The 12,317-nt window shown below is 34.3% G+C and overlaps 1 protein-coding gene across 11 annotated transcripts in view; it reads right to left on the bottom strand.

Moving 5' to 3' along the window:
* Positions 1-11,064, bottom strand: part of LOC131156317 (uncharacterized) — a 75,590-nt gene extending 64,526 nt beyond the window's left edge. For 6 of the 11 annotated variants that reach the window (XR_009136964.1, XR_009136970.1, XR_009136965.1 and 3 more), the window contains exon 1: positions 10,830-11,046. Coding sequence is in view for 1 of the 11 variants with exons in the window: in XM_058109906.1 (XP_057965889.1) it covers positions 5,042-6,138; positions 10,830-10,920 (1,188 nt within the window). In the remaining 10 variants the exon portion in view is untranslated. Of the gene's footprint in view, positions 1-4,812; positions 6,139-10,824 lie in introns of those variants that run through there. The other 5 variants (XR_009136971.1, XR_009136963.1, XR_009136967.1 and 2 more) reach the window with 3 other exon arrangements.
* Positions 11,065-12,317: the final 1,253 nt, after the last annotated feature.

Genomic DNA, 12,317 nt, shown 5'->3' with positions numbered 1-12,317 from the left:
TTTATTTTTGTATATAGGTATTAAAGTACTTTTTCTCCATTCATCTAGCATTTTCTTAGTTTTTACAATTGTATTAAATAAATTAGTTAACCATATAATTCCGTTATCACCCAAGCATTTCCAAACTTCAATTGGGATGTTATCTGGTCCCATAGCTTTCCCATTTTTCATCTTTTTTAGTGCAAACTTAACTTCGTTAACTCTAATTTTGCGAATAAATCTTATATTTTTAGTTTTTTTCCTCATTTGACATTTCTAAATTTAAGCCTTCTATTTGGTTTTCATTAAACAACTTACTAAAGTAACTTCCCCATCTTTCTTTAATATCTTCGTCCTTAACCAAGACAATATCATCCTCACTTTTTATACATTTTACATTTCCTAAGTCCTTGTTCTTCCTTTCTCTAGCTTTAGCAAGTTTAAATATATCTCTTTCCCCTTCTTTTGTACCTAATCTATCATACAAACTATTAAATGATCTATGTTTAGCTTCACTAACGGCCCTTTTTGCATCTTTTCTTGCCTCCTTATATTTTTCAAAGTTATCTCTGTTTCTACATTTTTGCCACGTTTTATACCAAATTCTTTTTGTCTTTCTGATTTTTTGTACATCTTTATCCCACCACCAACTTTCTTTGCTATTTGAGAATCTTCCCCTTGATTCGCCTAAAATCTCTTTTGCTATCTTTTTAATAGAGCTAGCTAATCTATTCCAAAGAGTATTTGAATTTATCCCATCCTCTAAGGTCCAATCCCCATCTTTGATCATTTTATCTTTAAATTTTATTATATTTTCTCCTTTTAGGTTCCACCATCTAGTTCTCCTACACTGGTTTATTTTACCCTTTTTCTTCCATTTTTTAATGCATATATCTAACACTAAGACTCTATGTTGTGTGGTTATACTTTCACCTAGAATAACTTTACAATTCTTACATGATAAACGATCTACTCTCCTAGTTAAAAAAAAATCTATTTGACTTCTATTTTGTCCACTTTTAAAGGTTATTAAGTGTTCTTCTCTTTTCTTAAAGCAAGTATTCATTATACTAAAATCATATGACATAGCAAAGTCTAAGATCATCTCCCCAGACTCATTTTTGTCTCCATATCCATATCCTCTATGTATCCTTTTATAATTTTTATTATCTCTTCCAACGTGTCCATTCAGATCTCCTCCTATAAATATTTTCTCAGTCCCTGGTATGCCTTGTATAATACTATCCATATCTTCCCAAAATTGTCTCTTAAGATTTTCTGCTAAGCCAACTTTAGGAGCATAAGCACTAATGATATTTATTATCTCTTGTCCTAATACCATTTTGATTTTTATAATTCTATCCCTTACTCTAGTTACATCTACAACGCTATCTTTTAAGTTTTTGTCTATAATAATGCCTACTCCATTCTTATGTTTTTCTTTTCCAATGTACCAAAGTTTAAATCCTGATTTATCGATTTCTCTAGCTTTCTCCCCCACCCACTTAGTTTCTTGAAGGCAAATTATATTAATTCTTCTTCTAATCATTGTATCCACAATTTCCATGCTTTTACCCGTAAGTGTCCCTATATTCCAAGTTGCTAATCTAATCCTAGTTTCCTGAACTAACGTCTTTACCTGCCTACGTCCAGAATGATGCAGGAACCCTCGCATATTTGACACCGTACCCGGGCGCCGACACGGCGCGTTGCTTCGGGGCGACGACCTAGCCCACCCTCGCCCACTTTTCGCTACACCCGGGTGGTTCAAGTGCAACGCGTCGCTCGTAGGGGACGCCCCAACAAATATTCGGTAAGGATTCATATCATAGTGATCCGACAAATTTTACGCTGGCTGTCAGCTACCTAACGCAACCCTCCTCCTTAACCCGGGCTTGGGACCGGCTGTGTGTGAAAAAATTAGGACATTAAGTGCATCACAGGCGGAGTTAGGGGGGTTTCGCGAATGCATATATAAAAAGGACCCCCAAAGGAAGATAAGGCATCTTATCTTATCTCATTCTCATTTGATCTTACTATTGCAATAATCTTATCCTCCCACATTCCCTGACTTAGACATTGGAGCAATCCCACAAAGTACATCCTTGGTCCTTCAAGCCTCTCTTATTTGATTCCTTGCAGGTGGTCACAATCAGAGATCAATTGACTTTCTCATCCAATTTTTGGCAGCAATAGTGTTTTTGTCAAGTATTTGAGAACACAAAAAGTTATAGATGTTATGATTCCCACACTCACAAGAAATATGCTAGTGCCAATTGCAACTTTTTTAGGGGGCACTTTATTTCTCTAGCGTACGGTCCTCCTTGGATGAATCTATTTTGAGTTCATTAACAATTTATAACCTGCCCTCTTGCATTGATCCTCCTATTCCTACCCTTATCCCTCTCGAGAAACCTTTCGCTGCTATTCCAAATCCATTAGTTACTGACCAAGAGAAACAATTCAGGTTTATGAATGATGAAAAGCAAGCACGAACATCACTGCCACCTTGCACGCCTCTTCTGCCCATCACTGTTTCAACTTCTAGTTCAAGAGATCCATCCTAGTGTGAATTGGATTTGCCCATTGCTCATTGGAAAAGTACTCAAACATGCACTCAACTGTCCTTTGTTGCTTATCCCATTGCTTAATATGTTTCAATTCCTAGTCCTAAGGATTTGATTAGGTATCATTCGATCTAAACCAACAAATATCTTTCTAAGGGCTCTATCACACAGCTTAAGGGTTGACTGGTTACCAAGGAATACACCCAAACATATGGTCTAGATTAGTCGAGCAGCCGGAGTAGAATCGTAAGGTCGTGGTAGGATAGTAAGATCTTACATTCTTTCATTTTTTTTAAATATTTACTAAAATATTTTTAATATAGACTAGCCTTTTTTCGTGTATAACTTAATAAACTAATACATGAAATGGACAACCTAGAAAGTGATTTGGTTTATTTTACATAACGAAATTATGAATCAAAAATTACTCTTTGGTTCATTGATGATTATTAAGTGGAGCAAACTATTAACGATGAAGATAGATAGATAACACATTGATGCATTTAACAATTATAATGATAATGATAGTTATGATATTAAGGATGGCCTTGATTAAGTCATTGATGACGGTCTTAGTGATAACAATGAGACAAACAGTGGCTTGTATGATTTCATTGAAGGTAGAAGCTATCTTGATAGTTTAGCTTTTATTTGTTAAGAATTGTTTTGAAAAAAAAAAAGCATATTCATGTTGTATGGTTGTTTGTTGACTAATTTGTAATAAAAATTATGTTCTTTGTTTTTCTATAAGTGATTCTTTCATTTTCTTTGTAAGCCAATTCAATTAAGTTAGGAATGCAACAATTTGAACATTTCATCTTTTTTTTATTTTTCTAATGCGAGGGCCAACCAAGGATACTTGTAGCTTTTTGAGTCTTCAACACTTACTAGCCAATTTTGTAGGTTTATATCATAGAAGATTATGAAAGAAAAACATACAAATGCATATTTCATATTTCATATTTATTTATGTACTTATTAGAATCTTATGATCCACGATCCGATTCAACAATCCAACCCTGCAAACCATCCTAGTGATCCTACATATGATCCCAATTTTAATAACCATGATTGACCTCGTTGGTAGTTAATTTTGATTGGCCCTTACACCAATTGGATGAGAAGAATGCCTTCTTATATGGAGATTTATAGGAAGAGGCATACATGAAGCAACCTCCTGGGTATGTTACTCAAGGGGAGGATGGTAGGGCATGTAGGTTGCATACAACCATTTATAGCCTTAAGCAGTCTTCTCGAGCCTAGTTCGACAAATTTAGTGTGGTTAGGTCATTTGGCTTTATACAGTGCTACTTTGATCATTCAGTTTTTGTTTGCAAAAAGGAGAAAAGTGTGGTACTCATAGTAATTTATGTTGATGATATCATTAGCACTGGCAGTGACCAAAGTGAGATTGCAAAGAAGTAATGAAAAGTGAAATTTCAAATCAAGGACTAGGTACTCTATGTTTTTTTCTTTGTATTGAGATTGTATGATGCAGAAAAGGATTGAATCTATCTCAGCTATAATATACATTGCACTTGCTACGTGTGACTGGTTTATTGGGAGTTAAACCAATTGGTACTCCTACAGATCTAAACGTGAAGTTGTCTAGGGATGTTGGACCAGACTTTGAAGATAAATGTCGATATAGACACTTGGTTGGCAAGTTAATCTACTTGACTATTACTAGAACTAACAGATCATTTACTATGGAAGTGGTGAATCAATTTAAGGAAAATCAAAAACAACAACATTGAGAAGTTGTATGCAAGATTTTGCAATATCTCAAAGGCACTCCCTGTAGAGGTTTGATATATAAATCTAATAGAAAATCTGATATTGGGGGAAACTTTAACACATATTGGGCTAGCTCTGTTGATGATCAAAGGTCTATATTGGATAATGTACATTTTTTAGAGGTAACTTGTTGCCTGGCATAGCAAGATCCACTACGGCAAGATCTAGTAATATTGAGCTATGGCTCATACTGTGAATAAGTGGCTGAAGTCTCTTATGTCACAAATAGAATTCTTGGTAACGAAGCCAATAAATATGTTTTGAGATTATAAAGCTACCATTCATATTGCTACCAATCCAGTGTTTCTTGAGAAAAAGCACATTGAAGGTGACTGTCATTTACTGAGGGATGTAGAGTTGAAGTCGTAAGGACTTCCGTTGTGCAATCTGTGGATTAGTTAGGTGATGTTTTTGCGAAACCTTTATATAAGCCCGCCTTGTCTAATGGTTGTAACAAGCTAGAGTTATGTGATATTTATGCACCTCCAACTTTTTTTTTATCAAAATGGGGTAAAATATATTGATCAAAAGAATACTTACAAATACACTGGGCATTCCCAAGCCAAACAATGTACATCATAACCCGGGCATACCCGGAGACCAATCATGGCCAATCCTTTGTAGCTAACAAAATCAATCCAAGTACAACACTCCAAGCAAATCAAACAAGATACATATCAAATTTATCAAAAACAGCCCTATAGACATTTTTTTATCACAATTACTAACTCTATAGGGGAGATTACATGATTTTCAAATCTATATCTATTCCTAAAGTGCCATATAAAGTACACCGTCGTAGCAAGAGCAATTCTTTTTCCCGCTGCATGGACACCATTACCTTTCACTTCTTTATGGATCCATTTGGTAGCAGCCTTAATGGTAGACATAGATCGCCTTAGGCCCATCCACCCTTTAATTTCTCTCCACACTTCTTCCAAAAATTTACATTTGAAGAACAAGTGATCTTGTGTCTCCAACTCTTCCTTACAAAACACACAACTCTGCTCAATTCCTTCCACTGGTAGTCTATCACAAGTAGGTAGTTTTCCTTTAACTCCAAACCAAAGACAAAAGGCATGTTTAGGTAAGCTCCCATTGAACCACACCCCTTTCACCCATGGAACTCTATGGTTTTTTTCCCTCCAGAACTCATAGATTTTTTTTGCATTATTTCCCCATTTGTTCATCAATTCAATAGCTAGATCAATGCTACCAGCTTTCAGCACAATTTGGTTTTTCAACTCCATTATCTTCTTGAAAAGGCATGAATCTCCTTTGTTTGGAGAGACATCCCAGATCTCGGTTTCCTTCAAGTAGTAGTGGTGCACCCATTTTGTCCACAAGCTATCCTTCTTTGAGTGAATATTCCAAAGAGTCTTTGTTAAGAGGGTGTTGTTCCAATTTTTTAGGTCAAGTATACCAAGACCACCTTCAACTTTCGGCAAACATACCTCCTTCCAGGCCACAAGAGACCTTTTTTTTCCACCCCACAGGAAAACTCTGCAAAGTTTAACTACATGCTTCAAAATATTCAGAGGAATCGGGAAAATCGCAAGCCAAAAGCATTCCATGCCCTGTACAACAGAATTAATAATCTCAAGCTTGCCAGCATAAGATAACGTGTGGCCTGGCCAGCTCTTGAGCAGATTGGAGATGCTGTCAATGAGGGGTCTATAGTGAACTGAATTCAGCTTTGTAGACAGCAGAGGAATTCCCAAGTATCTAAAAGGAAAAGCACCTAATTTCATACCAGACAACCTCAGCACATCATCTAGATCAGAGTCTTTCATTCCTGCTTGGTAGAAATTAGATTTATTTAGATTGACTGTCAACCCTGAGCAGTAGGAAAAATCATTGAGGCACTTCAACAAATATTTGATAAAAGCATTATAAACACGAGAGAACAACATTAAATCATCTGCGAAGGCCAGATGAGTGATCCCCAAACTTTAACACTTCGGGTGAAATTTAAAGTCATTCTTGTTCTATATAGATCTGAGAAGCCTTGATAGGTATTCAACGCACAGAACAAACAGAAGGGGAGATAGGGGGTCCCCTTGTCTCAAGCCCTTCCTCCCTTGGAAGAAGCCCTTAAACCTTCCATTCAAAGCAATAGAGAACGAAGCAGTTGACACACACTCCATAATCCAAATTATCATAATTTCTGGGAATTCCAGCAGCTCCAATAATTCTTTAAGGAAGCCCCAAGAAACTGAATCATAAGCTTTCTTCAAATCCACTTTGATCATACATCGTGGAGAAATCTTTATGCACCTCCAACTTGGGGGAGTGTTAGAAGAGAATATGTTATTTTAGTAACTAGGTTGTGTGTGTTGGAGTATTTTTGTCCTTAAGTCTTTATTATTAATAATAATATATAAGAAGGCACACCTGGAGCTGTACATATGCTTGAGGAAATTGCCATCAGATTTTTCAACACAAAAAAACTACTCAGAATATGTACCAAATTAAATCCATGTCTTAAAATTTTAAAACATCATAATCTTTTTTAAAATAAAAATAACACTTAATAATCCAGTTATATGGTCTCAAAGCTTCTTTATCCCATGGCAAAGCCTGCAAAAACAGACCCGGCATGTGGGAAGATATATAGGCCTTGGAATTATGCTCTTATGATAGATTTTATAACTTGGGCTGGCAAACAAATTCAAATTATCCCAGTTTGAGAAGCCCTGAGTGTGGAAATTGCATTCTTGGGCTGGAGGGCTGACTGAATTTGCTGATGTGTGAAGTTGGTGTCCATTGGATCACCACTTATCGCAATGGAGATTCAATCAGCTCAAACATGGAGGCATTTGAGAGAAGGAGATAATATGTATGAGGATCCAAAAGGCCTGTTTAGTTGTGAAAAACAATTTCCAATTTCTATTTTTGGTTTTTGCAAGAATTATAAAAATGATGGCTTATCTTTCAGCTTTCCAAGATTTATATTAAAAAGGTAGAAAATAAACAATTTATTTAGTTCTGAAAAATAGTTTTCATTTTTTCATTTCTATATTTTCAAATAATGACAAAATCACACCCTTTTTTTCCAGTTTTCCAAAAATTAGATACAAAATCAAGCATCTAGAAAACAATAAAAAGATATTTCCAACTTTCTTATACAAATTTAGAAAATTGGAAAATAAGGTGGCATTTTTGTAATTATTTAAAAAATTAGAAATGGGAAATAAAACTATTTTTCACAAGTGTAGGGTGCCAAATCTTTTTATAGTTTCAGTTTTTTAGTACCTGCAAAACTAAAAATAAGCTAGATTTTTTTATTTATTTTTTTTGTAATTCTTTGGAAAACAAAAATGGAAAATGGAAACGGTTTTCCACAACTTAAAAACCCTTAACTTTACCCCCATCCATCCCCACCTTTGCATTCTTTCCCTTATCCTGGACCAAGTAGAAGACTCACAACCCCAATTGCCCCAACCACAGCTGCATGCCTTCAAGAAAAATCATAATTCCAAACATAGTTCAGAACTCAAAATCCAAAACCTAGAACATGTATCTCAAATACGAGTCCTAATGATGAATTGTTGGTTAGCTGTTATCTCTAGTGAAGTAGAGAGCGAGAGAAAGTGAAAACAGTGTTAAGATGGGTGAAAAAACAAAAAGCTACAAAAGAAGTAGAAGAAGAAGATGATGATGATGATGATGATGATGATGGGAAGCTTCATCACCAACAGCTCTGCCCTATAGTCCACCATCACCAGCAGCCATGACAAGGGGAAAACACCTTAAATATCAAAACTAAAAGATTTTCACATTTCTCATTGAATGGACAAACATGGCCACTTCATTCATTGGAAAATACATGAGAATAGCTCATAATGCAAATTTAACAGAAGGAAGTTCTGAATTAACTCAATTAAATTTAAAGTAGATTTTTTTGGGGTTAAAATCACCATCTGTTTGGTTTCTAAGAAAGTATAGAAAAGAAAATAAGTTATCCCAAAATTACAGATGAGATTTCACAGCTTATGAAACAGAATGATTTTGTAATTTGGAACATCAGATATTTCAAGTTTGCCAAAGCATAATTGAAATGTAATTTGGTCTTTAGACAGTCCTCCCTATGTTCATGGAGATTCCTAGAAAGATTCTTCAAAGAGCAGCTTAGGTGTGGCCTCTCTTTTCATACAAAGCCTCTCTTTTCATAGAAAATGGGGGGAAAAAAAAATGGTCATAAATTTGCATTTTGCAGATGACTTTTTAAATGTAGGTCATGGTGAGGGCTCTCCAGCTACTAGTATTAAAAATGTGCTGGGTTTATTCCATTTTCTTACCAGTTTCAAGGCAAACTTTTCTTAGTCTATAATCTATATTTCTCAGTTCTTGCAATCCTCTCTCCACAAAGCAGGAGATAATTCAAATTCCAGGATATTCTGCAGGTTCACTGCCAGTTAAGTACCTTGGTCTAACTTTTATTACAAAGAAACTCAATAAGGCTAATTGTGAGAATGTTATACATATAATTTATGGCAAGATTCATTCATAGAATCATGGATTTCTCCTATGCTGGTAGACTGCAATTGACTAGGTCGTTGTTACAAAATTTTCATGGTTACTAGTGCTCAGTGTCCTTCCTAAAGCTGTAGTAGAGGGCCTAGAAAAAAAGGTCAAAGCTTTTTTTATAGAATGGAATGATTGGTAAACAGATAGCTGCAAAGTCAATTGGTTTGATGTTTGAAAACCTTATATGAAGGAGGGCTTGGTATGATGCTAAGCTTCAATTTTCAGAATAATCTGGAATGCCTGCTTTTCTAACTCATTTTTATGGGTGATCTGGATTCATACTTATAATAAGACAAAAAGTAGAAGCTTATGCTCCATTGAAGTTCCTCAAAACTGCACATGGACTTGGGAAAATATTCTGAATGCTAAAGATGAGATCCATACATGTATTAAAAGTCAACTTGTAAATGGAAAATCTTTGTTATTTTTTAATAACTGGCAACTAGCTAGTCCACTAAATTCTTCACATGGTTCTAAAACTTTTCATGATTTTGGACTCCCTAGCAATGCCATGATTGCTGAAATCATTGGAAACTGTCCTTGGGTCTGGCCGAGAAGATCTTCATGGAGCACTGTTGACATCAAATGAAGATCCATCAGCATTATCTTTCAGCTCAGTCCGCAGAGAGGACAGATTCATTTGGAAACCTATCTCTAGTGGTACATATACTTTGAGGTCTGTTTGGATTCATCAGGCAAAAACGAATACATTAGTACCAGGGGGTTTCTTCAATCTAGTTTCAGAATTACATACCAAAGCATTCTCTAATAAGGGGTGGATTATTAGCAGAATCTCCACCCGAGATAAGATAAAGAAATGGAGGAAGATAAGAGAACTCATATGAAATCATTTCATTTCTCTTCAATCATCGAAGCAACATAGGAAAAAAATAACCATCTTTTCTTTTCATTTCTCTCTAGTTATCCAAGTAACGTGGGAAATAAACCATTCCCCTTCCTTTTTTCCATTAAAAAAAACAACTATCATTTCTTTTCTTTTTTTCATCTCATTAACCAAACAAAGTTCTATGCTCCCTTCTTTAGAGTAATTACGAATTTCTTGGAAGAATTAGAGGTTAAAGGCAAGTGATTAAAATTCTAAGCTTCAGTGGATATCAAATCTGGGTGCTCGTACTACCGCAGTCTCTATTTTCTGCAGATTGACTTCTGCTGCAACTACTTACCAAATATGGAAAAAGCTAGACATGCATGGGTTTATGAGATGGTCATTTTGGATGCTAAATCAATTGTCAAAGGATTTCCCTTGATATTAGTACTAGATGCAAGGGCTTGAAAGCTTTTGAAAGTTTTATTTTGCTGTTTCAACGTTAAGTTTGGTTTGAGGAATGGAATTCAGTAGGAAAGGAATGGAATCAAAATTTGAATGGAGAGTGCGATAAAGATGATTCCATTCGTGATTGATTACATTCCTCCACATCAAAAGTGCAATAAAGGTCAGTAGACCTTTGTTCATTGTTTTGCCGTGTGTTGCTGTCTCTGTGTAAGGTCTGTAGACCTTTACTGGTTGTAGTTTTCCCTTGGGCTTACAATATTTCTCAGCTTACCTTCCTTCAAAAAGAAATACTTGGCCAGGATTAGGCTCGTGACCAGTCCAGAAGACGTAGGCATTAACCACATCCAGACCCATCCTTCGTCTTCTGTACCAATCCTCCCACATTTGAACAGATTTTCATGCAAACCAAACAGCAGGAAAAACATATATATATATATATATATGAAAAAACAAACAGCCCCCAGAAGAAGAAAGAAGATTATCAATCAGTCAAGCACAAGTAATCGCGCGTAAAACCAATCCAAGAATTGAAACGAAACATTAGAAGTAGGAATAAGAGCAATAGGGGCAAGAATAGTGCAACCAAAGCCAGCATTAAAGAATTTCGTACCATAATGAGAGGAACTGAAGAAATTAGGGATAATGGAAGAACCAGACCTCACCTGTAAAAGTAGACCATAGCCCCATGACGTCGTCGTCGTTGTCTTCTTCACTCTTTTTCTCTTCTTCTCCCAAAATCACCAATTGCTGCATTGGCTACCTATCACCATATGACCAAATGATTGCTGAAATCCTCAAAAATCCTGACTAATCAAAACCAAAATCCCAAGATTGAAGCCCCAAAAACGGACATCATCACATAAAGCGCGATAAGCAGTGTCACAGACCCCAAATTAGAGTTTTTTCCGATTTTAACCTTTTATTTTTTAAATATATTAAAAAATACCTTTTCCGGGAAATATTACCCAAAATAACCCTGACCTCGCTACTTGGAATAGCGAGATTTAAACAAATCTCGCTATTTGAAGTAGCGAGATTTGTCACGTGTCATTTTCATAAAAACTATATTATTATATATATATTTTTAAAAAAAATGATAAATCAGAAAATAAATTATTTTGCATAATAAATCATTTCTCGATTTATTACGCAGAAGAATTTTTTTAAAATATATATTTTCATATTAAATAAATAGATAAATTTTTTTTTTTTTGAACAAATCTCAAAATTTTAAAATATAGATTTTTATATTTTTCACTAAATCTCAAAAGCACTATCTTCTGTTTAAAATTTTAAATTAAAGCGATTCACATATTATTTTGGATATCATAATTTAATTTTTAAAAATTGCTAACAAATGATCATAGTTTGAATGTCTTGTTGATAATTAGGCGGAATTATATTTAATAAATAATAAATTAACAAAATGTAAAGAGAATTATTTAGAGTTTGAAATGATTTTTATTTACCGTCCCGCGATAAATCCCCAAAACTGTCACCGGTTTTCTCTCTTCTCCAGGAAATCGTCGCCGATTTTTCTCCTTTCTTAGCCAAAAATCTATTTTTACCAATTTCTTTTATTTATTATATTTTTTGGGTATTTACACCCAATTTTATACCTTTTTTATATGTATATTCAAAATATTTTTTGAAAAAAGCTAAATTTTTATAACTTTTTAAAATTTTAAATATTAGAAAATAAAAAATATCTTCCACAACTAAGCAAGTCTTTAACATTTTTTTTTCTCATCTCTTATAATAAAGATAATCCATCTTTACTTTGAATAATAAATGTATACATAATTATCATATCTTAATCTTCTCTTTTTTTTTTTATTAATTGAACAAAACAATAAGTGGAAACACCTAAGAAGTAGTCTTAGAAAGAGTATCCCATATAATTAGAATCCACAAATAAATACATTAATTACACAAATCTTTGACTTAAGAATATTTAACCTCAAAAAAGCCAACACACTTTTTTTTTTATTTCTTAAAAAGAATCAACTTTTTATTTTGATTTTTTCTAATCATCGCTCATAAAAAATCAGTTAATAATTAAAATAAAAAATTATATTTGGGAATTTGAATTCGAGAGTCAAATTTAAATTTGGGTAAAATTATAAAAAAAATATTTATTTTTTTGTACA

This window comes from Malania oleifera, chromosome 5 (genome assembly GCF_029873635.1).
Source record: "Malania oleifera isolate guangnan ecotype guangnan chromosome 5, ASM2987363v1, whole genome shotgun sequence".
NCBI classification, from domain to species: domain Eukaryota; kingdom Viridiplantae; phylum Streptophyta; class Magnoliopsida; order Santalales; family Ximeniaceae; genus Malania; species Malania oleifera.
The sequence above is the reverse complement of the archived record's forward strand: the minus strand, read 5'-3'. Positions and strand labels throughout refer to the sequence as shown.